Source organism: Prionailurus viverrinus, chromosome B4 (assembly GCF_022837055.1).
Source record: "Prionailurus viverrinus isolate Anna chromosome B4, UM_Priviv_1.0, whole genome shotgun sequence".
In the NCBI taxonomy this organism is placed as follows: Eukaryota; Metazoa; Chordata; class Mammalia; order Carnivora; family Felidae; genus Prionailurus; species Prionailurus viverrinus.
This window is the reverse complement of record NC_062567.1, coordinates 19,785,998-19,812,413: the sequence shown is the minus strand read 5'-3', so window position 1 is coordinate 19,812,413 and position 26,416 is coordinate 19,785,998. Positions and strand designations below refer to the sequence as shown.

At 38.9% G+C, this 26,416-nt stretch overlaps 1 protein-coding gene across 1 annotated transcript in view; it reads left to right on the top strand.

Moving 5' to 3' along the window:
• Positions 1-25,191, top strand: part of ARHGAP21 (Rho GTPase activating protein 21) — a 137,887-nt gene extending 112,696 nt beyond the window's left edge. Inside the window, 17 exon segments of the mRNA XM_047866336.1 lie at positions 74-176; positions 4,976-5,012; positions 7,115-7,240; positions 8,587-8,871; positions 11,220-11,284; positions 11,364-11,500; positions 12,094-12,236; positions 13,052-13,207; positions 13,309-13,387; positions 14,083-14,156; positions 14,234-14,323; positions 17,049-17,174; positions 17,380-17,421; positions 17,742-17,847; positions 19,785-19,816; positions 22,682-24,316; positions 24,318-25,191. Of these exon segments, the coding sequence (XP_047722292.1) occupies positions 74-176; positions 4,976-5,012; positions 7,115-7,240; positions 8,587-8,871; positions 11,220-11,284; positions 11,364-11,500; positions 12,094-12,236; positions 13,052-13,207; positions 13,309-13,387; positions 14,083-14,156; positions 14,234-14,323; positions 17,049-17,174; positions 17,380-17,421; positions 17,742-17,847; positions 19,785-19,816; positions 22,682-24,316; positions 24,318-24,383 (3,302 nt within the window). The 3' untranslated portion in view covers positions 24,384-25,191.
• The last annotated feature ends 1,225 nt before the right edge of the window (positions 25,192-26,416 follow it).

The window sequence follows — 26,416 nt, the reverse complement described above, 5'->3', positions numbered from 1 at the left end:
TCTGTGATCTCTTCTCTAATAAGAGGATCTGGAAACCACTTACAGATGTCTAAATGTTGGATTTTAATTACAGAATCTGTCGGCCCTCCCAGCCTAGATGCCCAGCCCAGCTCAAAGACTGAAAGATCAAAATCCTATGATGAGGGCCTGGATGATTACAGAGAAGATGCAAAATTGTAAGTCTCAAGCATATCATTTTAAGTATCTGTTTGTGGGTGTTCAGCATGATTGTGACATATAAATACTGAATTTTAATGATTTCCTTTATACTTTCTAACTTTATATAACATTAGAAATACAGATAAAAAATAAAGCAAAGTTGTTATTCAGTAATATATTCAGTTGAGTTTTTAAAATTAATGTTTAAAAATCAGTAATACACAAACATAATACAAGCAAGATATGTATTAAACAATCACTGCTACTCTAGGCCTCTAGCCACCCAGTTCTCTTCTCAGACATGACTATGTTACTGTTTTCTTTTGTATTATTTCAGAGCTATTCTATGTATCAAATCACATACACATGTTTACATAGGCTCCTATGTGTGTGTGCACGTATCCTAATCACTTATAAAAACAAGTGATAGATGCTATACACACTCACCGTGGAGATCATCCAGTGGATACATTCCTGGCTCACTTCTTCATGGTGGTTTCATTTTCCATTGATGGCTGTACCAAAATCTATCTAACTGGTATTCTACATTCTATTAATAGACATTTAGATTGATTGAGCCTTCTGCTACTGCAAACAATACTTCAGTGACTATATTTGTACGTAGTTCATTTAGTGTGTAAGTGAATATGGTTGGAAGAGAGATTGTTACATCAAGGGATGTGTATTTTTTTTATATTAATATGCATCATGCATCGTCTGCTGCTCTCCATAAAGCTTGTACCAAATCACAATTCCACCAACAGAGTATAGAAGTCCCTCCTTCTCCTCACCAGCACAACATGTTACTTCACTTCTGATTTTTCTAAATCTGATGGTAGCATATTGTAGTTTTTATTTGAAAATTGCTATTAAATTAATTCAACATCACTTCATATATATTTAAGAGATATTTATATTTTCCTGTGAACTGCTTCTTCATATCCTCTGCCCATCTTCCTACTGGTTTTCCTGATTGGCTTCTGGAGGCTCTTTATATAAAGGAAACGAGCTCTCTTCTGAGATAAGTGTTGTTAAGTCTTTTCCCAATTCAGTGTTTTTCATCTGATTGTCTTAAGTTCTTTTTATTTAAACTCTGAAAAACTGTTAAACTTTTTCCTTGCAGTCACACTTAGGATTTTTTCTTTTTTATGGCCTTCGGATTTGAGGTCATACTGAAAAAGCCTTTCTCTCCTCCAGAATTACAACAGAATTCTTCCATGTTTGCCTCTCAGATTTATGTTTCTCTTTTTCTTTTGTGTATTTGCAACTTTGATTCATCTGGAATTTATTTTATTCCAATTAATGAGATAAAGGGCCAACTTTATATTTTCCAGTGTCTCTCAGTTGTCCCCAGAACAATGTTTTTCCCACTGATATTTCATCTTTATTATATATTAAATTATTATGTATATTTAGTTTTATTTTTAGCCTCCTTTCTGTTCAGTTGATTTATCTATCTACTCGTGTACACCAGATTCTGTTAATTGTGGTGGTTTTATGTGGTGGTTTTATAATGTATTTATCATCTGGTAAGGCCATTCTCTCATTACGTTATGTTTTTCCAAATTCTCCTGGCTATTTTTGTTTATTTTACTATTTGAACTTTAACGTCAGTGTTCTAGTTCTTAAGTTTTTATGGATATTTTTAATGGCACAGTGTTTAATTTCTAGATTAACTTAAGGAACATTGACATTTTTATGATATTGAACCTTCGGTCAAAGAACAATTTGTCATTTTTTATCATAGTATTTTTGGAAAGAGTCTCTGAGGCTTCCATTTGATTATTACTTATATTCCAATAAAGTCACTTCTTCCTGGATCAACCACATGGGGGAAGTTTGTGTGAGGTGTGGCCATGGCAGTGGTCCGGGCTAACAGGAAGTTTTCTAATGATGCAGAGTTGAATTCGTGACCTATTTTTGCCTTCACTTCTTCCTCCCTGAAAGATACCCTGCACCAACTACACACTGTTCCCTGCAGAGATGGCCAGACCGTGTGTTTCCTCCTTCGTTTTCATAAACCCTGATATCCGTGGTGACGAGTGAGGCTCCTGTCACCAGCTCTGGCACCCGGTTTCCCACGTTCCAAACAAGGGAAGGTTTTGATCTCTCAGTGAGCAGCGCACTGCAGTGTTGTCTGAAATACGCTGCTAGGGGTGTCCTCTCTTCCGGTATCCATTCTTTTCTTCACTGTGTTTAACCACCTATCTTCATGTATATATATATTGTAGTTCAGAGTTACAAGTGTCTCCTGATACTGGTAGATGAAGTTTGCGTATCTATTTCTAGCGATCTTGTTCAGGGCGGTTTGAAAAGGAACGGGAGTGCCATCTTCAGTCCCATCTTACAATCAAATCCTTTTTTTTTTTTTTTTTTTTTTTTTTGCTTTGTGAACATTTATTACGTGCTATGCAATGTTCTGGGGCATATTACATATATTATCACTGATCTTTGTAACAGCTCTTTAAAGCAGATGCTATTGTCTCTCATTTATGATTTTTTAAATTTACTTTTATTTTTTTAGTATGAAATTTGTTATCAAATTGGTTTCCATACAACACCCAGTGCTCATCCCAACAGGTGCCCTCCACAATGCCCATCACCCACTTTGCCCTCCCTCTCACCCCCCATCAACCCTCAGTTTATTCTCAGTTTTTAAGAGTCTCTCATGGTTTGCCTCCTTCCCTCTCTGTAACTTTTTTTTTTCCACTTTCTCTCCCCTCGGTCTTCTGTTAAGTTTCTCAGGACCCACATATGAGTGAAAACATATGGTATCTGTCTTTCTCTGTGTGACTTATTTCACTTAGCATAACATTCTCCAGTTCCATCCACGTTGCTACAAAAGGCCATATTTCATTCTTTCTCATTGCCAAGTAGTATTCCATTGTGTATATAAACCACAACTCTTTTATCCATTCATCAGTTGATGGACATTTAGGCTCTTTCTATAATTTGGCTATTGTCTGGAAATCCTCCAAAAGCATTGAGGTTAAAGAATACCCTACTAAAGAATGAATGGGTCAACCAGGCAGTTAGAGAAGAAATTTAAAAATATATGGAAACAAATGAAAATGAAAATACAGCAATCCAAACACTTTGGGATGCAGCGAAGGCAGTCCTGAGAGGAAAATTCATTGCAATCCAGGCCTATCTCAAGAAACAGGAAAAATCCCAAATACAAAATCTAACAGCACACCTAAAGGAAATAGAAGCAGAACAGCAAAGATACCCCAAACCCAGCAGAAGAAGAGAAATAATAAAGATCAGAGCAGAAATGAACAATATAGAATCTAAAAAACCTGTAGAGCAGATCAATGAAACCAAGAGTTGTTTTTTGAAAAAATAAACAAAATTGATAAACCTCTAGCCAGGCTTCTCAAAAAGAAAAGGGAGAGGACCCAAATAGATAAAAATCATGAATGAAAATGGAATTATTACAACCAATCCCTCAGAAATGCAAGCAATTATCAGGGAATACTATGAAAAATTATATGCCAACAAACTGGACAACCTGGAAGAAATGGACAAATTCCTAAGCACCCACACACTTCCAAAACTCAAACAGGAAGAAATAGAAAATTTGAACAGATCCATAACCAGTGAAGAAATTGAATCAGTTATTAAAAATCTCCCAACAAATAAGAGTCCAGGGCCAGATGCCTTCCCTGGGGAATTCTACCAGACATTTAAAGCAGAGATAATACCTATCCTTCTCAAGCTGTTCCAAAAAATAGAAAGGGAAAGAAAACTTCCAGACTCATTCTATGAAGCCAGCATTACTTTGATTCCCAAACTAGACAGAGACACAGCACAAAAAGAGAACTACAGGCCAATATCCCTGATGAATATGGATGCAGAAATTCTCAACAAGATACTAGCAAATCAGTTCAACAGCATATAAAAAGAATTATTCACCATGATCAAGTGGGATTCATTCCTGGGCTGCAGGGCTGGTTCAATATTCGCAAATCCATCAATGTGATATATCACATTAATAAAAGAAAAGATAAGAACCATATGATCCTGTCAATCGATGCAGAGAAAGCATTTGACCAAATTCAGCATCCTTTCTTAATAAAACCCTTGAGAAAGTTGGGATAGAAGGAACATACTTAAACATCATAAAAGCCATTTATAAAAAGCCCACAACTAATATCATCCTCAATGGGGAAAAACTGAGAGCTTTCCCCCTGAGATCAGGAACACGACAGGGATGTCCACTCTCACCGCTGTTGTTTAGAATCCTAAATTTCTTAAAATTAATTTTGAATTAAAAAAAAAACAGCAAAACAACTTTGTACCCTAAAGTGAAATTATTTTGAGTAGTTAAAGCACACCTATCTTTGGAAGCCCTAAGCCTTTTCACTGGCAGCCACTGGTCTCCGTATCAAAGCATCCCGAATGCGGTTGGCAGGAAGAATGGTCTCCCTGCCACATTATCAATCATTGTAGCATTGTGGGAACCCTTAATAGAGCATTGCAACTATGGTTAACTGATAATTTATTCTAAAGCCCAGTGTTCAGCCCGAGTGGTTTTTTTCTTTCATCTAAAAAGAAGGATAAACTCTCAAACTTTATGCAGAAACCATTTTAATTGACCAGATCCACTAAGAAATCTTCTAGCATGGAATCAAAAGTGTAAGTATTTAGAAAATTAGCTGTTTGTCTCATTTGCATTGAACAGTGAGCATTTAACATGGTAATGATGAAACATCACCTTATTATTGAAAACTAACTTGTGACACTCAATTTGTTTTTACATCTCTAAGGTGTTTTATGCATTTATGGCAAATATTTATACATTTCTTTCCGACAGGTCCTTTAAGCACGTTTCTAGCCTGAAGGGAATCAAGGTTGGTATTCAATATTTTTAAAATATCAGCAAATGATAAATGTTTCTATTTACCTTAGCTTACTTTGGCTCTTCACAGGGAATTATTGCTATTATCCTATATTCTGTCCCTTTCAGGTGCATTTGGAAAATATTATTTATAAGGTGGTCTTTTCTAATTTCTAAACGTATTCATCAATAGATATACTTCACACACATTGTGCCGATTTTTCTCAATCAGTTTACGGCCAAAAATCGAACTACCCAGCCACCCTGTATCTTGCCGTATGCATATTTTTCTTTCCTCAAAATTATCGTTTCACTCCTACCCTCCGCTTTCCTCCATACAGTTCACCCCGTCCTCTCTCGTCTGCTCTCCCTTCCTACTTTGTTGACAACACACACAGAAGGCTGTTAGACAGGAATTTCCTTGTTTCACATTCTCCAGAAATCTCAGCCATCTTCATTTGCACCCACGGTTTCTGCCTTCGTTACTCTTAAGTATCTGTTTACTGGGAACATGACCCGGTTAAAAGCCTACATCCACATTTCTTTGGATTCTATCACTTTTCCCTTTCTTGACATCGTTCTCTCCTCTGCAGAATCGCTCTTGCCAGTGGCTCATTCACCATCATATGAGCACGTTCTACTATTTGCTATATTTAAAAGACAAACAAACCTTCCTTGAATCTACATCCCCCTCTATTTCCTACTCCTATTTTCTCTTCCACTGTTCACAGCAAAACTGCTTGAAAAAAATGGCCAGTAGGTCCACTTCCTCACGTCACATCTTTCTCACCCCACACATACCAGAATGACACTGCTCATGCCAAGATTACCAGTGATGTTCAAGGTCCCCAAACTAACGGTTATTTTCGATTTTTAACTTCTTTGACCTTCCAGTAGTATCCAACACCATTTCCCGCTGCCTTTCTAAAACACTTTCTTCTGCTGGTTTCCATTTCTGCCTCTGCCATTCTAACATTTAAAATGTTGGAATGTCTAGAACTGGTTCTGACCCCTCTTTCATCTCTATCTGCCCTCATTGCCAACATGATCTTTTCCAGAGATCTCCCACAGTTTATACTGCTAGCGTTGGCCTCTTCCCCAAGCTGCAGCTCATGTAGGCTGCTACCCTTTTGACATCTTTATTTGGGTGTTTAATAGGCAATCAAGGTTTAGTTGCCAAATAGATCTGGGTTATACCCCAGGCATGTTTATCCAGTTTTCCCCATCCCACTAGGTCCACTTCACCCAGTTTTCAAGCCCCCACACTGGGAGTTAGCCTTGTTGCTTCTTTTTCACCCTCCCCCATATCAATTCACTGTACCTCCAGAACACGCCCTGAAGCGATAATGATGAATGTACATTCATTAGCTATACATTCTCCCTGAACTGTTCTTTTTCCTGACCTATCATGGATGGCCCCTTTCCTCCATATTTCATCTTAAATATTCTTCCTTCAGTAGGCCTTGAACTTACAGCCGCTACTCAGTCATTTGTTACAACATCTCAGTTTTCCTTTCCCAAATGGTACTAATCACAATCTGATCATTTTCTCGTTTTTATTTTTTATTCTGATTTGTCTTTGCTCACGAAAATGTGAGCTCTCGAGAGCAGGAACATTATACTATTTCTGTTATTTTTTTAAAGATGAAAAACTTCCTACAGATGACCTTTAAAAAATGATGGCAGTCAATTCACAATTCACGTGTTTTGGTTTTTTTTTTTTTTTTTTGCAACAAGACCAGAACATTTTCTAACGGAATTGATAAAGTTGGTATTCTTCAAAAATAACCATTCATTTTGGAACGTTAAAGATTTTTTTCAGGGGCGCCTGGGTGGCTCAGTCAGTTAAGTTTCTGACTTAGGCTCAAGGCCATGATCTCATGGTTCATGAGTTCAAGCCCTGCATCGGGCTCTGTGCTGTCAGCATAGACCCCGCTTCAGATCTCTTTCTCTCTCTCTCTGCCCCTTCCCCACTCACACAGCTGGCTCTCCCTCTCTCTCTTTCTCCCAAAAATAAACAATAAAAAAGAGTTGTTTTCAGTAAAGCAATTTCCATGTGCAAATATTTATAAAGGAAAAGGATATTTTACTGTATTTTCTTGACCTTCTCTGTAGATCATAGACAGCCAGAAGTCATCAGAAGACTCTGGGTCCAGGAAAGATTCTTCCTCAGAGGTTTTCAGTGATGCTGCAAAGGAAGGATGGCTCCATTTCCGACCACTTGTCACCGATAAGGGCAAGGTAGTATGTTTTCTCAGCTACTGCGAGTGTATGGAATGCAGCCCCTGTGAAGTAACACATAAAGTCTGTACAGATGAGATGGCAAATTATCCAGAATAAAGAGTAGAAAACGTCACATATAAATAACTTTTTCCAGGTGCCTGGGCGGCTCAGCCAGTTAAGCGTCCAACTCTTGATTCGAGCTCAGGGCGTGATCTCGAAGTTCATGGGATTCTCTGTTTCTCTCTCTGTGTCTCTCTTTCTCTCTGTCTCTCTCTGTCCTGCACCCACTCATCTATGATCTTGCAAAAATAAATAAATAAGCATTTAAGAAAAATAAATAAAATTCTGTCACTTTTTTATAAAAAAGTTTTTTACATAAAGGAAAAAGTTACTTAAACAAATTCTAATCATTGATTTAATTTTGTATATTTTTGTCCTGTGTATCAACTGCAAATGGAGTATACTGTCTTATATTTTGCCAGCATAAAAGAGAAATGAAGTTATTCAAGAAGGAACTCAGCTTTTCTTTATTAGTTTATTAGCCATAGATTTTCAGAGTCCTCCTTGAGGGAGTGACAATTCTCCAAATTAATAATTTTAAATATTTTATTTAGCTTTCCCATTTTATTCTTTTAAATTGCTTTTATAATTTCCTTGTTTCACTTTATTTTATAAATATTGAGTTATATAAATGAGTATCACAATATCTATATGCTTCATTAAGCAGATTTCAATACAATAAAACCTTTGCCATAAATTTCTTACAATATTTGGGCAGATTATTTATAAAAAAATTTTAATACTGTCAAAAGACTTTAATTTTTAAGAAAAACCCACCTTGGGTATGGATATTGTTGCTTGACCGCATAAAGTTGATCAGTCTTGTTAACTTAATTCATTCCTTGTACATGCTGTTTTTAAGCATTATTTGTCATTTGCATGAGCTGGGACTTTGTCATCAGCCTTACTTTCACTCAAAAGACTTTTCTGACTGATTTTTTTCTTACTTTTTGTTCTCTTACCATTTTTATATATTTTACGTATTTTGCTACTCTTGTTTTACCTTGCTTTGTTCAATGTATCTTAATTACTTTGTTCATGAACGGTAAAATAGTTTTTTTTCTCCGACCAGAATTAAAGTTGACATTTCACTGTCCTTGATTTTGTCATGAATACCTTGCCTAGCTTGGTTTACCCTCCGCACAATTTGCCAATCCTCTCCTGGCCAACGCATACGATCGTGAATCAGACACCTGCTAGACTTGGTGTCCATTTGTGTGTTAACAGTATTGCTTGGTGTGTTGATCCTGTCACTAAGACTGTGCCACGCATTAAGTATTCCTGAACTGTTCCATGTTTTCCAGCGAGTTGGTGGAAGTATTCGGCCGTGGAAACAGATGTATGTTGTGCTTCGGGGTCATTCGCTGTACTTGTACAAAGATAAAAGGGAACAGATGACTCCATCTGAAGAAGAACAGCCCATCAGCGTCAATGCTTGCTTAATAGACATCTCGTACAGCGAGACCAAGAGGAAAAATGTGTTTCGACTCACCACATCAGACTGCGAGTGCCTTTTCCAGGCCGAGGACAGAGACGACATGCTAGCGTGGATCAAGACCATCCAGGAGAGCAGCAACCTCAATGAGGAGGTGTGTGTTCAGAGTGGTGCTTGTAAAACCAGATTCTTTTGTGACATTTTTCTCAGAAAGACTGAAAGGATCTGATACATCATTTGAAAAGAAGTTATAAGGGGGGCGCTGAGTGGTTCAGTTGGTTGAGCGCCAACTTCAGCTCAGGTCACGATCTTGCGGTTTGTGAGTTCGAGCCCCACATTGGACTCTGTGCTGACCGCTTGGAGCCTGTTTCGGATTCTGTGTGTGTGTCTCTGTCTCTGTCTGCCCCTCTCCCCCTTGCTCTGTCTCTCAAAAGTAAACATTAAAAACAAGTTATAATATGCTATTTTTGCTTGAAAAATTGATCAAAAGGAAAACTCACGTGTTCCTACTCAATATCATTTTGAAAATCTCCATTACTGAACTACAAAAAGAGATAATTCCTATATTTTGCCTACTTTCTTAGAAGCAGGGTCAGGAAATCCTAGGTCCTAGGCCTGGTCATTACTAAGTAATTCCAGCTCTGGCTCCTTATCTCAAAAACAGGATTACTGTCAGGCTTAAGTTATAGTGAAAATACTTGTCAAAACAAATTACTGTATAAATGCAAAGCGATACTGATAGGAGGATTTTTGTTAATGGAAATATAAATTCAGTCAAGAGTATAATAGAGCCTGCTAGAATTTAGTCATTGGTTTTCAAGAAAACTTGCATTGTCAGAAATCACGGGATAAGCTTGTTTTTCTTTTCAATAAGAAATATGTAGGGACTTGAGGGTTTCTGGCTCACAACCAGCAAGATATTTTTTACAACAGGAATTTCATTCATAAAGTTAGTGTTTTCAGGGTACATAATTATAAACCTGACAGTGCACATTCGGTGGTGATTAAGCCTATAACTTTTGCTCAAGAGTATCTTCTCATATCATTAACACAGTGTTTCTTACACATTGTTCTCACCTTTTGTGCTCATTGTTAGGGCACACACGAAGAAAGCACAACGTTCTTTTCCCTTAACTCACGGTGCACAGGGACACCCAGATTAACTGTAAAGTTATGTTATCTAATGTCGTCATTTCCATTACATCAATTCAGATTCTAAAACAAGGTCTTAGGTCTTAGGAAAAAGTCTGTGCTTTTCTCTCTGATAGTTTACACCCTACCGTCTTTGTAGTTAAAAATTAACACCAGATCCGTTTCAATACAACCTTTGTTTTACACCACCACTGTAAAGCATCAGACTTGAAGTTTTTCAGAGTAAACAGGGAGAGTAAGAACTTTTTACATGAATAAATTTCAGCAACCATATGAATGTGTCATCACCGTTTTATAAACAAGGACACTGGCAAAGAGAGGTTAAGTAATTTCCTCCAGGTTACACAGCTGGTAAGTGTCAGGGCCAGAATTTAAACCCAGGCGATCTTACTGTCGATCTTAACTGTGTGATCTCTCAGCTGCTTGGTGGGAAGAGTATTTGAAGTCGAGATTGTTTGACTCCAAAGTATATTTGTAAATTGAATTGTTCATTCTAATCAAAATGAGACTAATAAAAAAATGGGGATACATGTTGATGTATTACTGGAATCAGTAGAAAACAATCATCACTTCATGGTCAAATCTGAGTTTACCATATAGCATATTATAAAAGTTAATCTGTTGAACTTGAAAAGCCCAGTTTTGTGCTTCTCTCTTCGGATAATCTAAGTGCCATTTCTGACACTAAGTCACCCCCAATCTCGATGTTTCTATGATTCATCATTAACAAATTTTGACAGTATTTTTCTATCCTTTATCCAACTGTTTTTTTTTTTTAATGTTTATTTATTTTTGAGAGAGAAAGAGAGCAGGGGAGGGGCAGAGAGGGAGGGAGATACAGTATCTGAAACAGGCTCCAGGCTCTGAGCTGTCAGCACGAAGCCCGACACGGGGCTCGAACCCACAAACCGTGAGATCATGACCTGAGCTGAAGTTGGACGCTCAACCAACCGAGCCACCCAGGTGCCCCCACAACTGTATTATTTTGAAATGCTGATCATTCTTTCTGGTGTTAGAGGAAAAAAATGACTCTCTGCTTTCTGCCATTGATAAAAAATGTCAGATCGATAAGTTTGAACACCTGCTGCTTGCTGGGTTTAGTCTAGGTATCGTAGGAGTACAGAAAAGAAACAGAAAGCTCTTTTGGCAGTGGGTGGGAGGTATTTGGATCATTTATTGCAGAGTGATGTTGGGTGATGTTGAACAGAGGTTTCAAAACAAGCCCACTGAGAATATAGGGTTTGTATTTACTAAGCAATGTAGTACAATAAAGAGCTTCAAAAAATAAGTGGAGATCCCCACTTAAGTTTAGAATTGATTTTCTAATCTTACCTCCTGTTCGTTCTGTAGGACACTGGAGTGACTAACAGGGATCTAATTAGTCGAAGAATAAAAGAATATAACAGTCTGATGAGGTGAGAATCCCACCATGCCTACAAGTTATTTTGGATGTAAAATACATAATTGTTAAGAAACGTTCGTTTCTTTCAGCAGCAAAGCAGAACAGTTGCCAAAAACACCTCGCCAGAGTCTCAGCATCCGGCAGACTCTGCTTGGTGCTAAATCAGAGCCAAAGACTCAAAGTCCACACTCTCCCAAGGAAGAGTCAGAAAGGAAACTTCTCAGTAAAGGTACTGATGTTAGCATTTCTGGAGAAATTTGACAAATACAGTGGTTTAAGATTGGGATTTTAAAGGTATTTCACGTTTCTCTGTACCATTTCTGCTGACCTCAGCCCAGTGTGAGCTAGCTCAAAGGTCACCTTGGACCTGGTCTAGGCCAATGGGCCCTTTCCCTTAAGATGAGTCTTTGTCTTGTAGTAGATGAAGTGAAGGAAAATATAACACATACATCTACGTAAAAGACACTGCAAATGTGATTAATGCAGAGGACACAGGCACTGTCATTGTCAGATAAAACCATCATGTTTCCTTTTGCTAAAATCTCACTACCAAGAAGTCACATTGATCCTATTTTCCTGACTGTTTTAAAGAAAACTGCAGGTTGTAAAAGGGTGGAGAAGCGGAACAGATTCTGATTAAATTACATAGAAGGTTGGAAGGAGTGCTATGTTAGGAAGAGAAGAAAATATAATATTTTTGATAAATATAGGAGATATTATTTATAGGACAGGACTCTGATTTATAGAAATATTGATAAAGGACATGATTTAACCGTGCTTGTTTTCATTTTTTTCTTATGTCTTTTTCTTGCATAACAAAAGATGATACCAGTCCCCCAAAAGACAAAGGCACGTGGAGAAAAGGCATTCCAAGTATTATGAGAAAGACGTTTGAAAAAAAGCCTACTGCTACAGGAACATTCGGTGTCAGACTAGACGACTGCCCACCCGCACACACCAATCGGGTATGAGATCCCAGCCACCTGGATTTCCTACAGTCACCAGTTCAATTATAGTCATTGTAGGACCTGAGTGCACAGCCAGTCAGATAACAGAGAGTGTGTGTCAGTCTGCCCAGCATGTTCCTCCTCCTAGCAGACCCAGCTTCCCTGAGCATTGCTGACCTGTCAGGGTGTGCTGAGTAATTTTATCTATAAACGCATTTTTTTCTAACATATTCACTCTGAAATCGAATCATGATTCGTCCATTAGGAATGTATCTGAAATGTATCTGAAATGGTAAGAGTTCATTTTCAAATCCTGTGTGTTTCTGCTTTTAGCATCTTAAAAGAAGGATGAGAACAAGAACCTGATTAAGAAAGTAATAATAAATGTAAATGTGCGTGTGTGTGTGTGTGTGTGTGCGCGCACGCGCGCGTGTGTATACAGCGTCCATGTTAGGACTTGTGTCATGAGTTGACTGATGTTGTTCTCTCCCCCTCTTCTTTTTTTGACTTTGTTCCCCTTTATCCACCTGAGTCATGCCCACATTCTCATTACTGCAGACTTTCCTCGTTTCCTCTTCAGACCTTCATCTCCCTGGGGACCCTCCTCTCTCTGTCTTGACCTAGTTGTTCTCCTCCCACTGTCCCAAATCTCTCTTGCTGCTTTGATCTATTCCTGGTTCTGCCATGGCTGCATTCTTCATTTTCTCTCTATCAAACAACAGTGATTGATGTTTTTCCTCTTGGATGGAAAGGGCCTTTTAGCTACGATATACATCTAACAAATATGAACATTTGTGCTGTATTAAATAAAATATTTATTTCTTGTTTTGCAGTATATTCCATTAATAGTTGACATATGTTGCAAATTAGTTGAAGAAAGAGGTCTTGAATATACAGGTATTTACAGAGTTCCTGGAAATAATGCAGCCATCTCAAGTATGCAGGAGGAGCTCAACAAGGGAATGGCGGATATTGATATACAAGATGATGTAAGTGTGTTTATATCTGTTTGATACCTGATCTGTTTTTTTTTTTCCCCTTTGGTAGTACTGACAACAAAAATGCCACATTTCTATTTTTGCACCCCCAGAAATGGCGAGATTTGAATGTGATAAGCAGTCTACTAAAATCCTTCTTCAGAAAACTCCCTGAGCCTCTCTTCACGAATGGTGAGTGAACTCCCACACAAAAGATACCAGTTGAAATAGTTCAAAATGACATTGTTGGAAAGCCAGAGAATATTAAATTGAACCTGGAGAAAATATTTTGTTAAAGGAAGCAGGAGATTTTATTTACTTGTTACTTCTGTAGAAAGCATAATTATGGCTATTTTCTTTAAAATTATAGCTATTTTTTGTCATTCAGATTGGTTTTTCCTCCTGATAAATTTCAGTGAAAAAGTTAATAAAATTATGTAGGTTCAATAAAGCATATCTTATCCCGTTCATGCATGTTTACTTGTCAGATTAAAAATGTACTATTGTCCTCTGTCAAAATTTTCACACATACTACGGTACAATTAGTAGAAAACCATTTTTTCAGTCAAGCCAAATATTTGACTTATTAAGACACTGTTCTCAATGTTGTGGTTGGGGGGAGAAAAGAATGGACAGACTACAAATAGAGGACAGTACCCTCAGAGAACTCACATTTTAGGGAATTTTATTTGATGATAAATCTTGGAGGATCGTTAAAAACAGTAGCAGGTTTGGAGACTTACATTTCAAAGGCTATTTGGGGTCATTCCTACATTTTAAATGTGTGTGTGGTGTTTTGAAGTTGAACCTCAGAGGAAATCCAGATTATAACTCACCTAAGCAATTTAAGATAAATTTCTTTTTATTGTTCTTATTGTTGTCGTCAGATAAATATGCCGACTTCATTGAGGCCAACCGTAAAGAAGATCCTCTAGACCGTCTGAAAACATTAAAAAGACTAGTAGGTATTATTTTCTATTTTTGGAGATACAACTGAAATTCAGCCTTTAAATCCACCATGAAACTAATATGTTTCAGATCCACGACTTGCCCGAACATCATTACGAAACTCTTAAGTTCCTTTCTGCTCATCTGAAGACAGTGGCAGAAAATTCAGAAAAAAATAAGGTGAGTAAAGTACATATGGAAGAGGTATACTTTTAGTGGCTTTAGTTGAAAAGATAAGTTTCATTGCTTCACGTCTGTCAAAAACGGGGTTACAATTCAGCAAAGGCTCTGAAATCCTGTTGGCCAGTGAGCCCCCGTAAAGATCACCCTTAAAAGGAAAAGATCCCAAAATATCAGTTGTCACCATTTGAAAAACACATTTCTTTTCACATTTATCCAGCAAGAAAAATTTTAAATAAGTCAAAACCTTCTTTTATTTTTCAGCTGTGTATCAGTATTTTGAATAGGCACCATTTGTGACACTTTTGCGTGCTACAATGATCAAGATGTACCAAGTGGTGTATACAGCAAAACTGACCTGTTCTTGGTTTGTTTTGTGTTAAGCAGATAAGACCTTCCTGTTTGCTTGTTTAAACAACACCATCGCAATTCCCTTTATCAAACACACCAAGATTAGTTACCCTTCGAAATGATCTGATACTCAGTTTGTGTTCAGTTTTTCCTGATTGGTTTCAAGAAATGTCTTTGTACACCTGTTTGTTTAAATCATTATCTGAAGTTCCACACATTGTGTTTGGTTGATACCGTTGTAGTCTTCATTCATCATTTTTATCCGTCACTGGTGATTGTTGCCTAAACCCATTATATCATTAGAGGTTGCAAAATGATGGTTTTCTGAAGCTCAGCATTACTGACAAATATTTAAATGGAGTCATTTTGGCTTCTGGAGAAGAAAAACACAGAATACCACAAGCTCAGGACACTGCTGTCCCCCTTTTCTAAGGGTTATGCCTGCTTCAGGTAGAGAAAAGCATCGATTCAGTCAGTTTAGTGTCTGTGGTGTTCTGGAAGACAGTTGCTCACAGCTGTAGTAAGGCTGAAGTGTGAGAACAGTGTCAAGCCCTTTCCCTGCAGATTGAGCAGTTTATAAGCAGTGTTATAATATCCTTCAGGCTCTCAATTTCCTCAGTAGTGATAGGGCTAAAAAAGGAAAAAGGAAAAAACAAGAGAGAGATTGACTGTACTGTTTCCAGAAGTTCATCCAGTAGAATCCAAAGAGTTCTCGATACAATCATAGCTGACGTATTTTCTAATTATTTCAGCATTCCCCAAAGTGCATTACATCATTGATCAGTTCATCACTTTTGCTGGTATTAGAAGCACTGGAAAAGTAGCGGTTGGTGGTCTAATCAGTGTAGAAAGCACTGAATTAAACACTTAACAACACTTAACTTTCTTTACTGTAGATTTTTTTAGTGGTTTTAATATGTTAACTAACACTGTGACTCTTGAAGAAGTGGCTAAGGCATTTCATTTCCCTGACTTATTTGATGACACTTCTGGAACATCTTTCAAAAAATACAGAATTTGCCTTAAATAATGAATGACTAAACTGCGAACTACTTGTGTTATTAGTCTTATGGAGGAGCCAGCTAGAAGTATATACCCACATAATAAATACGACTGTATACCAGAAATAATAATGTGTGTTACCATTAGTCTACAAATTTAAATGAATCTAGCAAAAATTTTGCATGAGACCTTTGACATGGACTTTATTTTGTGAGCCACTCTCACCAGTACAGATGGAGGAATAAGAGGACAACATCTCCCGGAGGGAAAATAAGAAACAGGCCTGTGAGCCCAGTTCAAGTCAGCCTTTCCTGTTGTCAGATTTTCTTTCCACCAAGTCAGCTTTCTATGAAAATACTGACTTTGATCGCAATTTCTACTTATATCTCTGCAGTAAGCACAGTGTAATAATGCATGTGTTACGGTAGTTAACATAGTTGATGAATAAAAATTACTTCAGAACAGGAAGTCTGTGCGTTTTCCACTTTGCACCATACCTAAAATGTGTGTATGCACGCATGTGGGCTTGCGCCTGGCTCTCCCAAAATAGTATAGCAGTGGGACCCCCTGAACCAGTTTGACTCTTTGAGTACTGCAGTGATTTTTTTGAGCCTCCTGGTACGTTTTCAGGGTTGGTTAAAGCTATTTGACATTTTAATCAAATCCTAAAAATTCAAAATATGACACCAGACACTGTAAGACATAACAAAGGGAAACAAAGGATCTATACATTTGATAACTATGTAATTAAACAAGGAATACAAAATATCGTGGAAATGAATGTTCAAACATAAAAGCATGTCCTGTCGAGGCATTCAGATTGGCACAAGGATAAGCGGACAGCTTTGTTTTCGTTGAAGTAAAAATTGGTCAGAAAAGAGTATTTCTGGACTTTAGGTTTTTAAATATTTGCATTTTTGATGTACTACAGGGACAAATTTGGAAAACGTTACGTGTCTCTGAGCACCTTTTCCAGTTTTTCATTTTTGAGGGGAGAGCGTTGCCCTCTTCTTTCGTGAATGTTTTTTTCCTTTGATTTTCATATTTTTGTCAGTGAATGTAGCTGTCATAATACTAGTTTTGAACCAGATCAATCGCTTGCAATCAAAGACTTCATTGAAAAAATGAATGCCAATTAAGCATAGTACGTGTCATTAAAGCAGGAAAAAGAAGTTAGGTGTAGATTAGCTTATAGAAAGCCTAACTAGGAAGCATTTTTTTTTTTTTACACACAATCAATCAACCATTCTTCTTTGAATTCTTTTTCATCAAAAGAACCTTTCAGAAATAAAATGCCAAACACGCAATGGGAATTTAAGCCTACTTTCTTAAGAGAAATTCTGATATCTTTCAATAACATCCTTTGTTCCAGATGGAACCCAGAAACCTAGCAATAGTGTTTGGCCCAACTCTTGTGAGAACATCTGAAGATAACATGACCCACATGGTCACTCACATGCCAGACCAGTACAAGATCGTAGAGACGCTTATCCAGCACGTAAGTTCAGGCTTCATCTCCTCGAGAAAATCCTTTTGTTGTAAGCAGCTGATGTTTGGTAGGACAGAATTTGATTATAATTTTTTTTTTTTTTTTTTTTACTGAGAAAATTACCTTTTTCTTTTCCTATATTATTCTCCAAAATATAGATCTATGTAGGGGGTTATTTCATTTCTCTTTTCACCTTTTTTATTTTAACTTTCAGCATGACTGGTTTTTCACAGAAGAAGGTGCTGAAGAGCCTCTTGTAAGTATCGTCCGTCAGCATTTGTACTGACTTATTCTCATTTGGGACACCAGATCCCGATGCCACACAACAGTGTCACCTTCCTGCTTTGTATGCTATTGTCTGCTTTGCACCCCGGAAGCAGGTCTATAGCTCCTCAGTTTCTGGTCTAATGAAAATACAAGTATGATGCTTATTTTGTAGTTAATCAACTATGTGTAAACGGTGTAAAAAGTTAAGCACATGTGCTCCACTCAGTAATGTGTCTTTTGCTAAATGTTGTTTGACTTTTAAAGTATCTTTGAAGAGATGATGAAGAGATGTTTGTTTATTAACCATAGACAACAGTGCAGGAGGAAAACACAGTAGAGTCCCAGCCAGTGCCAAACATAGATCATTTACTCACCAACATTGGAAGGACAGGAGTCTCCCCTGGAGATGTATCAGGTAACTTTTGCCTGGGCAGTGTTGATCTCTAGGCTAAAAGCTAAATTCTTAATAACATGAAAGAACAAATCAATCACAAGTAACAATTCACTGTGATTTTTTTTTCCTTTTCCTCTTCTTCTTCTACTTTATTTTTCTTTCCTTTCTACTAATAAAAAAACGTAATCTTCCTTTTCTGATTGATCTTAATTATCTTCCAGTGACTATAATGCCATTGGCAGTGCATGGAATTATAATGCTTGTCCGAATGGAAATAGGAGGGAAATGAGCATGCAAACCACTGTTTTGTTCTTTTTTTTTTAATTCACAGTTTCCATGTAATAGTCATCACAAGGTAAAACAGATATATGCTACTGAATATGTGGTTGCTGTGATGGCAGAAAGTATGATCTGGACTGTATATAAGTAGTTCTTATTCTTGAGCTAGACATTCTGTTTGAAAGCAGCCAGCGAAATATGTTGAACTGCTAAGTGGGCACCATTTTCATAAATGCAGTATATTATTTGTCACTAGAGATGTCACAGTAAAAAAGTCAATCTATTTGACGTTTTCTTCTGTTTTTCTCTTGCCGCCCTAATGTCTGGTTAAGTAGTGGTTTTCCTAGGCTCTTTTGCTGACAATTTTCGCCTGCCAAACTGTTGCACTAAATCTAGCATGTTGTTTCACACGCTGTTCTCCCTTTGTCTCTAGTTCTTGTTTGAGTCCTAAAGGGTTTTTTCAGCACTTACTGACACAGGCAAATCTATACTGATGTTGAACAGGCGAAGTGGGAGGAGTCTATCACACGGTAATGTCGCTAGTGGATTCTGTGGTGGCCCTGATGGACAGCTGGAGCTGTAGGAAGAAGGAGGATTGCTGTCCACACTGTAGCTGCCTTGTCTGCAGAAACCCCCGATTCTTGTAAATGCAAACCTGGTTGATCTGTGGTGTAAATTTTCTCTTCAAGATTATTGTAAACAGATCAATACTACTCTCTTAAAAGTTTTTCTGCTGTTTCTTGTTATTTCTGAAGCAGACCGTGAGGAGAAATAGCATGGTATGGTCCACCAGTTCTTAAAGTCATAAAGCATTTAGCCATGTGTTCAAAGGGGCGTGGCATGGGGCTCAGCTCATTAATTTTGTGAAAATCAATTTCCCTCAAGTTGAAAGACAAAAATTGCACAATTGGTACTCTCCTGAATAGCGCTAGCCCCTTCCTACCCTCTTTCTAATTGTATAATCTGAGTTTTTGCCAGACAGTGAAAATTATGGTCTCCATTTTTCCATTTCCATAATAGCATTTGTGATAGATAATTACAAAACTGGTAGCAATTTGACCAAACTAGTCAAAAGGATCCCTGACTGCACAGAGGTGACCCTGGGGTCTAAAGCACAATGATCAGCATTATTTACAAACCAAAGTGACCTGGAAGCGGGGTTACCTAATGCATCCGTATGCATGCAGTACATGCTTATAAAATTGAAGTCTGACGGTCTGACAAAAATCAACATAAGCACACCGAGTATGAGTGTCTCAATTTGCAGCGAGGCCAGCTGACAGTCTTGAAAGTTCTACATTGTGTATCAGTTTCAGATACAGGATGTGGTACATAGTACAATTCTTACAAAGGTCTTCCAGCTTCTTTATTGCTAGATTTACTCGTTAGAAATTTGATTAAACACTAGCGCTTCTGTTCTTGTCTAGTCCAGGGCTCCTTTGCCATTCCTATCATCGAGCTGACTCTGCCTTCAATTCACAGCATCCTTTCATGGCGGTGGCTTTCTGTGGTGCAGCTTGCATCTTTGTGAGCTCTGACTATCCACTGTGTTCTCTTGTTCTGTTTGAGTTCTGCTTTCACATTTTGTTCTGTGCCTGTCTTTCCATAAGTTTTGCATTGTCCGTTGAAAGCAGTACACATTGGCTGATACTGACCGTGTTTTATTTAACTTCTCACAGATTCAGCTACTAGTGACTCAACAAAATCTAAGGTAAATTGTTTCGTACAGTTTTGGGGAGGAGTTGCCTTGTGGCTGATTTTTGGTCGGGGGGGGGGGGCGGGGAGGGGGCAGGGAGAGTTGCCTCGTGGCTGATTATTGTGATTAGTATACAAATGCATCCCTTTCTGCATTTCCAGACACAGACCGACAAAGTCTTTTAAAGGGAAGAATGGATTCTTAGAATATGGTAGAATACTGGATTTTGAGTTGGAATGCTGGGTTTCTCTCAGCATAGTTTAGCCTAATACAGAGGAGTAGACACTTTTTCATTTTTAAACATGACAATTTTCTAACATACAGAAAAGCAGAGAGGATAGTATAACGAGTCCCCACGCAACCATTATCCATTCTCAACAATTAACACGTGGCTGGCCATCTTGTTTCATGTGCATTTCACCCACTTCCCTCCTCCTGGACTATTCTGAAGCAAGTTCAAGCATCGTATTTCATCTGTAAATATTTCAGTAGTAATATAGGTTTTGTTACTATTACACATTCTTCTGAATGATACATATTTCATAAGAAAATATATATTCTCGGCTCCTTTCAGCAAACTCAGTATTTTTGCATAATTTGTATGCCATTGATAACACTGCCAAACTATACAACATTTTGAGTAGTTTGGGGAAGTTTTTTATTAGTTCACTTTGTCCAAACTTTGCTCTGCTGAGACAGTAGCAACTAGAATTGTCAAGAAACTTCCTAAAACATTGTTCTATTCAGAAATGAGACTAGAGATTTATATATCGTGTTTAAATTCCATAACGGGGCTGTGTATGATTAAATTATAATTCTTGCCAGAAATTTTACAAAATATTCCAGTCGTATCACACCATTTGCTATAACTTATGTTGTGATTTTTACTGGCTTTTGGCCCCAGGTTTTATTTTGAAAAATTTTAAACCTAGAGAAAAGTTACCAGAAAAATAGCGCCCACACCTTTTGCCTTAGATTCATCATTTGGTAAATCTTGACATACATGGGGGCGTCGATCATTTGAGAGTTACATATAGACACGATAACACTTTATCCCTAAATGCTTCAGCATCCATCCCCAAACAACAGGGCATTGTCCTGTAAAATTACAGGGTAATCGTAATACCCAGGTACTTGGCATGAGTGCACAGCATTCTTATTTCTAATGTAGAGTTTTTATACAAATTTTCCATGTTGTCCCAATGATGTAAATTGTTTTTTATTTCCCTATACAGGATGCAATGAAGGATCACTCCTTGCATTTTATTGTCATGTTTCTTTAGGCTTCTTTGATCTAGGACAGTTTCCTTTTTGTTTTGTTTGTTTTGTTTTGTTGGGTTTTTTTGCCAGAGGATTTCAGATTTAGATTTGGATGTTATACTTGAGATTTCAGAGTTACTTGAAATCTCTCCTTCCCTCTTACTAGGTGCATATTTCTTAATCTGTTGTTACAACAGCTTTTCCATGTTAACAATGGTGGTAGTTGTATTCTGCCTGTAATACGGTGGATACACAAGTAGTATAATTCTTTGTAGCAGTTTTTCAATTGTAAAATAAGCAGCCAAATTATTTGCTCCAACACGTATATGGTCACAGAATCATAGGATTTTGAAGGGGACCCTAGGAAATCTTAATGCAATCTAATTTTGTCTTGGTTAAATAAACAACGAAATTGAGATATTGGAAAGTAAATCACTTGCTCAGTGTTCTGTGCGGCAAGCCAGAGGAAGGAAGGTCAGGCTTGATTCAGAGTCCAACCGCAACCATTCTCCACTACAGTCTTCAGCAGAAGGCGTTAAAATGTAGATAACCAATTAGCAGGATCCTGGATAACCGGGCGTTCCTTTCCAACCCATAAAAACAAAGTTCTCTTAACCTGTGATTTTATTGTGGTGAATGCGTTTTCATACAACAGCCTAAATGTTTACTTTTTTTTTTTTTTACGACTTTGATACGGTAGTTTTAGTTTGTGTCAGATCTTTATGACAATAGAGAAACAGACTTTCTGCTTCTATTACTCAGCATACTTCCTGCCTTCCTGCTTGTCTTCCACGGTCTGTGATCAAGTGTTTCTTGACCCCCTCGCCCACCACTACCCTTGACTTAGCAGATAGGCATTATGAACAAACTAATTAAATAGTTGTCGTCAAGACCCTATTGAGCATAGCTAAGGAAACCAGTAGCCTGCACTACAGCTTTAGCATTGATGGTGCTTCTATGGTAAGGATTTAAGATCTGTAACTGACCTTACATTATTTGAATTGTCTGGTTTTGTTGTTACCTTGAGATAAATGAGACATTACCTACCTGATTTGCCCAGGCAAGTCTGAAGACCCAGTCTGGCGGAACTAATGGAAGACCAAAGGGTTCCCTTAATGAGCTTCTCTGATACCAGATGTGTATCATATGGCATCTATAATTAGAACACGGAAGTCAGTCATACAATTTTAGTAACCCATGGCAGAATATTGTATGCAACTCTGTCAAAGTATTAACTCTCAAACCTGTGTTCCAGGTTAAGGAACCTGAAGTAGGTCCAGCATTGCACAAGCAGGGGCAGTCGGTCGGTGCAGGGAAACTAACAAGAATAGGAGCGCTAGGTAGCTCTAAGCACGAACTATTTCCCTGTGAAAGACGGATGTATGTGCGCTGTGACTTGCCAGATAAATACCACCAGTTACCAAGACATGGAACTGGTCATAAAGAAAGAAAAATGTCTCTTGGGACCAAGTCACGCGGAGGCACAAAACCCCACACTCTGTAGTGTGCGTAGAGCTTCCCTAGAGCTAACTCGGTAAGAAACGTTTGGGGGAAGGCCTCTTCAGGCGAGCTCCGTGGCATCCTTGTGTTCAAAGCCTCGTTTCTCTGATTGCCTCTCAGGGCTCCTGGGGATCTGGAAGAGACCAGTACAGCAGGGAACTGCTCGTGTCCTCCATATTCGCGGCCGCTAGTCGCAAGAGGAAAAAGCCCAAAGAAAAGGCGCAGCCCAGCAGCTCAGAAGACGAACTGGACAGTGTGTTTTTTAAGAAAGAGAGCACAGAACAGTGTCACAATGACCTTAAAGAGGAGTCCAAAAAAGAGAGCGAGGCATTGTGCAGAAAGCAAAGGCTCGTCCTTTCCAAAGAAAACAGCGCCAAGAAGGACAGCGGTGCCCCAAAAGATGAAAAGACGCCCCCGCGGCAGGAGAGCGCGCCGTCGGAAGAACCCTCACCCCCGCACAGCTCGAGGCACAGCAAGTCTCCGACGCTGAGCGGCCGCTTCCCCTTGCTGAGAGACAGCTCCAGATCCCCGGCCGCGCACAAGTCGTCTCCCCACTTGGAAGAGCCGGGGTCCGACTCTGGCCCTCTGCCCAGCACTTCCTCGCAGGCTTCTCCGGCCAGGCCTCCCACCAAGACGTCCACCAGCCCGGAAAGCAAACGCGGCGAGGTTCTGGCCACCGTGGGCACCGCCACCTCCGACTGTTCCGCCGCGCCACCCACCGCGTACCCGGCCAGCCTGGACTGCAGCCGGCTGAGCCCCGACGTGCGCTCCGTGGCCGAGAGCAAGGGGGACGAGGCGGACGACGAGCGCAGCGAGCTCATCAGCGAGGGGCGGCCGGTGGAGACGGACAGCGAGAGTGACTTCCCCGTGTTCCCCGCGGCCCTGGCCCCGGACAGGCTCTTTCGGGGAAAGCTGCAGGAGGCCGGGAAGGCGAGCCGGAGGAACTCGGAAGGCAGCGAGGTCAGTTGCACGGAGGGAAGTCTGACACCGAGCCTGGACAGCCGAAGGCAGCTCTTCAGCTCCCACAAGCTGATCGAGTGCGACACCCTGTCCAGGAAGAAATCGGCGCGGTTCAAGTCCGACAGCGGCAGCCTTGGGGATGCCAAGAGCGACCGAGAAGCCCCTGCCATAACCCGGGTGTTTGACGTCATGAAGAAAGGAAAGTCGACGGGCAGTTTACTGACACCGACCCGAAGTGAATCCGAAAAACAGGAGCCCACTTGGAAGACCAAGATAGCAGATCGGTTAAAACTGAGACCCCGGGCGCCGGCCGACGACATGTTCGGAGTAGGAAACCAAAAAGCGAGCGCCGAGGCGGCCAAGAGGAAAAACATCAAACGGCGGCACACGCTAGGAGGGCACAGAGATGCTGCCGAGATCAGTGTTTTGAATTTTTGGAAGGCGCACGAGCAGGGTGCGGAGAGGGAATCCGAACTTTCAGCTGTGAATCGGTTAAAGCCCAAGTGCTCAGCCCAGGACCTCTCCATCTCAGACTGGCTGGCCAGGGAGCGCCTGCGCACCAGCGCCTCCGACCTCAGCAGAGGGGAGACCGGGGGCCCCCAGCCCGAGAGCTCGCGCGCCTTGGAAGGAGCCACGGCCCACGCACCTTTGTCCTCCCAGGCCGACGCGGGCGGCTCTCCCGGTACCTTGGCTTCAACCAACAGGCCCCTTCTTTCCAGCCCACCCCAGTCACCTGACCAAATAAATGGAGAAAGCTTCCAGAACATGAGCCAACACGCTAGTTCTGCAGCATTATAATGCCCAGCCTCCTCGACTGTCTGAAACCCCCGGCGATAAAGCACAGTTGCATCCCTGTCTTTAAACTGGGGTATGTCCTCCATAGCAAATAAAAAAAGCTACTGTTACACGTTCCAGTAACTCTGTAAATATTTTCTTGTACCAGAATTGTTATTATGCAGCCTTCATTTGGGCTGGTTTCATCATTTTGCACTGTGGAATAGCTTTACAGTGCATTACTACAGCCAGAAGAACATATATATATATATATATATATATATATATATATATATATATAGGATAGTTGTATACAAATGAGCAAGGTATTTGTTGCAACTTACTACATAGTGTATACCCAAGATTACTGAAGAAAATAGCTGGCATTATTAGTATGCAGCAAATTTGTTCTTTTGGTTTCATCACTAACAAAAGTGCCTCATCATAAAAATCCATTTGGTTATTAGGGTGCCATATTGTTAAAATTAGATAACTTACATTGAATAAATGAACGCATTTTATTGGTAACAAAGTTCATTACATTTACCAGTTTTAACACAGGTGGATACGGAACTTCCATTCTTTAGTCATTCCAGGTGGATCTCTGAGTTTTATATTCAAACTTTTAATACAGTTTTTGAGTTTTGTGTGACTTGAATTTTTAATCTTTCTGTAAAATACGTAACTTAAATGAACATATTATATGTGTATCTTTTCTTCAGATACCAGATTTGATATAAATGTTGTAACATAGGTGTGTAGATAGTGACCTGGACGGAACTGGCTTCTTTATCGAGAAGAATATAATTCTGCATGAGGACTTAATGAATCCAAACCTGTGTCATGCCTGTGTGCATACCCAATTAAACACTGGAAATAAAAATTGTTTTGGTGAACTTTGCATGGCTTGAAACTTATTCTAATATATTTTTAAATGTCTTCCATTTATAACTGCCTTAATTGGTCCTGACTTTAAGAAAATCACTGCTCTCTTTATATGGTCCATCTCTCCTCTCTTCTGCTGTGTTGGACAGGGATCTCTTATAAATGTTTACATTGGCCTAACCTCCCTTCTGCACACAGATAATATTTAGCTTTCCTAGCTAAAGTAACATGTTGTGTTTACCTTTTGTTGGAGATAATGAATGAAAAGGGCATGTGTTTGGGAATCAGACCAACTCTATACTTCCTAGATATGTAAACTTGGACAAATTATGTAACTTCTCTGAATTTATCCCCTCAGATAAATAATAATAGTATCCATTATAAGGGTTATTAGATTTAAATGCCATACTGTTCCAGATATAGTGCCTGCCACTCACAACTTGCAAAATATGTCAAACCTATTCTAAGAAATAATGGGTACTTAAAGTCTCAGAATGGTAATACTGGAAAGGCCTTAAAAATCATCAAATCGAGTTGTTTTCAACCCTGCCAGACCCCATATTCTCATTCTGTAAAGAATATTTTTAAATTTCTCCTTTACTATTCTGAAGAGAAATTCACAGATAATATAAACTACCTGTATAACAAATCTATATATGTAATATATATCTTATTCCATATATTATGGAATGTCTATAATTTTCTTATAGAAAGGAAAGAAAATGATTTATAATAAAGTAATAAACAATTCAATATGAGAAGCAGTCAGATATTTGCACCAATATACACAGTCACTAACAATGCAATAACTTTATGTACCGTGAGTAGTTTTGCTATTGGTGACATGATACTCTTAAACGATGATAAAATTCTGAACAAAATATAAGTGCACTCTTTCCTACTGTACACAGTAGGCGTATTACTGGAAAAGCCAGTGTATTCTTAAAATCATCAAAAGTACTTTTTATATGTAAAAAAAAAGAAGCTGGTTCAAGGCTCAAATAATGATTTTCTGTTCATTTCGGTTCTTATATTTATCTTCACTTTTCTTTGGATCTTGAGATGTTTGCTAGATCATTGATTTTCAGCCACTTTTTGTTTTTTGATATTTGCTGTTTAAAAGGCTATTTGTTTTATTTTCATTTGTTTCAAAACATTTTCTAATTTCTGTTGTGATTTCTATTGTGAGTTATTTAGATGTATATTGCTTAATTTCTAAACATTTGGAGGCTTTCT